This window comes from Trypanosoma equiperdum (assembly GCF_001457755.1).
Source record: "Trypanosoma equiperdum strain OVI genome assembly, contig: ctg_753, whole genome shotgun sequence".
In the NCBI taxonomy this organism is placed as follows: domain Eukaryota; phylum Euglenozoa; class Kinetoplastea; order Trypanosomatida; family Trypanosomatidae; genus Trypanosoma; species Trypanosoma equiperdum.
Genome location: NW_027124702.1, coordinates 5,621 through 9,510, shown reverse-complemented (window position 1 = coordinate 9,510; position 3,890 = coordinate 5,621). Strand labels below are relative to the sequence as shown.

At 48.8% G+C, this 3,890-nt stretch overlaps 2 protein-coding genes across 2 annotated transcripts; both read left to right on the top strand.

Moving 5' to 3' along the window:
• Nucleotides 1–175: 175 nt before the first annotated feature.
• TEOVI_000345900 (DREV methyltransferase, putative) lies at nucleotides 176–1,135 on the top strand (the record flags this gene model as incomplete). Its single annotated transcript, XM_067226359.1, has 1 exon — nucleotides 176–1,135. The coding sequence occupies one exon, from the start codon at nucleotides 176–178 to the stop codon at nucleotides 1,133–1,135; it is 960 nt and encodes a 319-aa protein (XP_067082460.1).
• A 402-nt stretch (nucleotides 1,136–1,537) lies between these two features.
• TEOVI_000345800 (RNA-binding protein, putative) lies at nucleotides 1,538–3,805 on the top strand (the record flags this gene model as incomplete). Its single annotated transcript, XM_067226358.1, has 1 exon — nucleotides 1,538–3,805. One exon carries the CDS (start codon nucleotides 1,538–1,540, stop codon nucleotides 3,803–3,805), a length of 2,268 nt encoding a protein of 755 aa, XP_067082459.1.
• Nucleotides 3,806–3,890: the final 85 nt, after the last annotated feature.

The following is a 3,890-nucleotide window of genomic DNA, read 5'->3' as shown; positions in this document are numbered from 1 at the left end:
AAAAAAAAAATCATCTCATAACTTTTATATCATGCATTCCATCATTTCACCTGTAACTCTTATTACGCTTAGGTGCAGTGATAGTGGCTCATACTTACAGAACAAATATTAAGTTTGGACCTCAGTTGTAAGGAAGGAAAAAAGAAAAATAAAATAAAAAAATTAAAAAAACATCATGATTCCGTCACAACTGAAGAGCATGACAACATTCACTAATGAGGGACGGGTAAAGCCTCCTATGAGCTACAGAGCAAATATTGATGTTTTGCCGCAGCACATTGTTACCAAATACTTTATCTTGGAAAAGGATAAGGAGACGACAGATTGGTTAAAAGAAGCTGCGAATGTTAGCGCATTAAGGATCTTAATAGCCAACCTGCTTCGCCATTTTGTTTCGCTCACTACCGCCAATGGAATTGTGGGAAGAGGCGGCATGTTTGTTGTGTCTACCGAACAGGCTGCGAACTTGCTGCTCGGAAGGACAATTGCTCAGCAATGGACGCGCTACAGGGACACGATGGAGCCGCCTTTCGAAACATTACTCGATGTTGGCGCTGGTGATGGAGGTGTTACTTCTCGATTGCAGCCTCTCTTTAAGCGAGTGACTGCTACAGAATTTTCTATACCAATGCGCTGGCGTCTTTGGCGGCGTGGTTATGAGGTGCTTCCATATCAGGACCCCTTCACAAATAAGGACGGCTCGAGGCGGTATTATGACGTAATTTCTTGTCTCAATGTTCTCGATCGCGCAGACAGGCCCCTTGACCTTCTGGCGTCCATGCGCGACTCGCTGGGTCCTGAAGGTATTCTTCTTTTGGCTGTTGTATTGCCATGGTGCCCGTTTGTGGAAGACGGAAGCATTAAGAGACGACCATCACAGATGATGCCAATGGACGGTGGCGAGTGTTGCAAAGGTGCGACGTTCGAGCAGTCATTACAATGCCTTATGGATAACGTTTTGGTACCGTTTGGTTTTCAGTTGGAGCGGTGGTGTAAACTACCTTACCTTTGTGAGGGTAATATGATTGCTGAATATGCCGTGCTTCATGATGCTGTTATGGTGCTAACAAGGAAGGGAGACAATGGTACTGCAACTGCGGAAAAAGATACAGATGGTAGTACTATCCATACTTGAAGCTGCCGTAAAACACTATTATTCTGCATGTAACTGTGTTGCTTCTGATGGGGGCTCTGATGCGTTTCCCTCAAATCATATGGTGATCTAGCCTACAAAATGGGTGAAGTGTCTTGCCATCATCGTGTTCATCCTCTACCGCGTACGTTTACTTGTGTTGGGCATTTTTTCCCCCCCCCCTTTGGTTACATTTGGTCTCTTTTTTTTTTAAGTTATTATTATAATTTTTTTTTTTACCCCAGTCCATGTTCGTTTGTGTGTAAGTTTCGAAGGTGATCTCCTTCTGTTTACCCGCCCACTTTTTGCTTCATGGTATGATTGCTTAATCTCTTGCAGTTGCCTTTGTGCCGACTCTTTTCGCGAAGTCAAGTTTGTAAGTGGCTTTTACAGAAGGTAGCGTAAATGAGCGCACCACCACCGCCACCACCACAACCATCTGGAGGATTTCCCCCGTCATATGCACCGCCTGCTCCTCCAGGCTTTAAAGCACCCCCGATGCCGCCTGGTTTTAAAGCACCTCCGATGCCACCCGGTTTCAAAATGCCCCCCAGACCGCCAATGCCGCCAGGATTCAAAATGCCTCCCGGTGGGCCGCGTCCACCGGGACCGCCAATGCCACCACATGCTCAACAGGGATCATATCCAAATTACCCAACTCCTCCCGGAGCGCCTCCGATGCCACCCGGCGGTCGTTATGCCCCCGCACCGCCGCGACCCCCAAGTGGAGGATCGGATCAAGAAAATGGACAGGGTTATATGATGCATTCGGGCGCCGTGCACGGACAATATGACGCGTATGCACGAGAGGACTACAATTACGGAGTGCCTCCGGGTCCCGATTCACGCGGGTATTCGTCATATCATCCCTCACAACAATACCACCAGGGATACTATGGAGCTCCTGCTGCGCACGGTGGCGAAAATCGTGGCAACCGCCGTGATGAAGAGGCCCGTGAACCGACCAACACCGTGTGGGTGGGGAACCTGGACGTCCAGAGGCATTCGGATGACTTTCTGAGGCAAGAGTTTCGGGAATTTGGAAGGGTTGTACGCATTGCTAAGGTGCCTGACAAGAGTTATTGTTTTGTGCATTTCCGCTATGTGGAGGAGGCGCGTAACGCCGTTGAGACGCTTAGTGCGAGGGGCTCATTGGGTGGAGCAAGGTTTAGCTACGGCAAGATGTTTGACTACTCGCAGGATGAAGGGGGCATGCAGCAGGATGGAGGCATGTCAAATCAAGGAATGCGACCACCTCGACGTCCCCGTGAGGAGGAACGTCACGAACATGAAGAGCGCCGCCGGCGCCCTCGTCGCGATGAGGAACCGATGGAGCCGACTAATGTGTTGTGGATTGGGGACCTTCCCCCAACTATTACAAATGAGGAGCTGAATGAGAATTTCAAGGTCTTTGGAACAATTTTAAATATTTCGAGATTAGACTGTAAGAATATGGCATTTATTCACTTCGAAAATATTGAAAGCTGTACGCAGGCTCTAGACTTAATGCGTGATCAGCTCATTTGTGGCGCCCGTGTTGCGCTTAATTACGGTCGAGCGCAACGCAATCCTGTCTCCCAGACGACCGGACTCTCACCAGATGGCATCCCACTTAGTGAAACCCCGACAAATGTAATATTCGTTGGGCAGTTTGCAACAGATGTGACAGAGGAGGATATAGAAGCTTTGTTTGAGCCTTTTGAAGGGTTCATCAATTCCAAGTTTATCCACTCCAGCTGCATCGCCTTCGGACATTTCGATACAGTAGATCACGCCCGCGCCGCTCGTGTGGCATTGAACAACACTCTTTTAAAAGGGGCTCCTGCGCGCATTAGTTTCGGTAAGACAAATCACACACTTACCATGGCTGACCGCATGCGCCGGGGAAGACCAGCACCTCTTGTGGATGGAGTTGAGGTCATCCCTGAGACCGTTGCAGGTGCGCCGGCCCGTGGCTCGCTTGATGGCGTTAGCGGTGCACTTGTCGCAGGTCCTGGTTTGAGTGGTGCGTCGGAAAATGGAGCAGTGGTGATGATCCCTGCAATGGGTGCGGCTGTCACTGCCACCTCGCCCCCGCAAGCTCATGCTTCTTTTACGCGTGAGAGACCTGCTCCCGACATGACTTTAGATGCTCGGTTACAATCACTTCTAGGTGCCACGTATAATTCCTGCGGAGAGGCGGAGAAGTCGTTAAGTCCGAGTGTTATTCAAACTATATGTGATTTGATCGATGACTGCGTGGATGAAGGTAGTGAGAAGCGACTGGATGACGCTATCTTTTTATACACTCCACTTAATTCGGCTCATGTGTTCGGCATTCTAGCCAAACGGATGCAAAGTTTTTTTAACGACGATCCTCACAAGAAACTTTACATTGCGTACGCAGCTACTCGCGTATTGTTGGCAGCGAAAACGGACTACGTTTTCTTTACCAAGGCTGCCATGAATGCCTACCTTATGGTATTATTTGTAACCAGTCAAGGACAAACACCTGATGGGATGGAGCAACTTGTCGCCATAATTGAAAGTGTGCGTCGACACCCCTTCATTGAGAAACAGCGATTGGATGCCGAATATACGGAAATTTTCCGCGGCCAATTGGAGGAAATCCTCGGACGTGCAAAGGAAGAACAGGACCTGACGTCTCTCATCACAAAGAAGAGGCGTCGGTAAATATGATTGGATTTGATGATTTGGTTGTACTGCTGTTGTGCGGTCATGGAAGTGTTTGAAAATGGGGGAGGGAAATGAAGAGGAA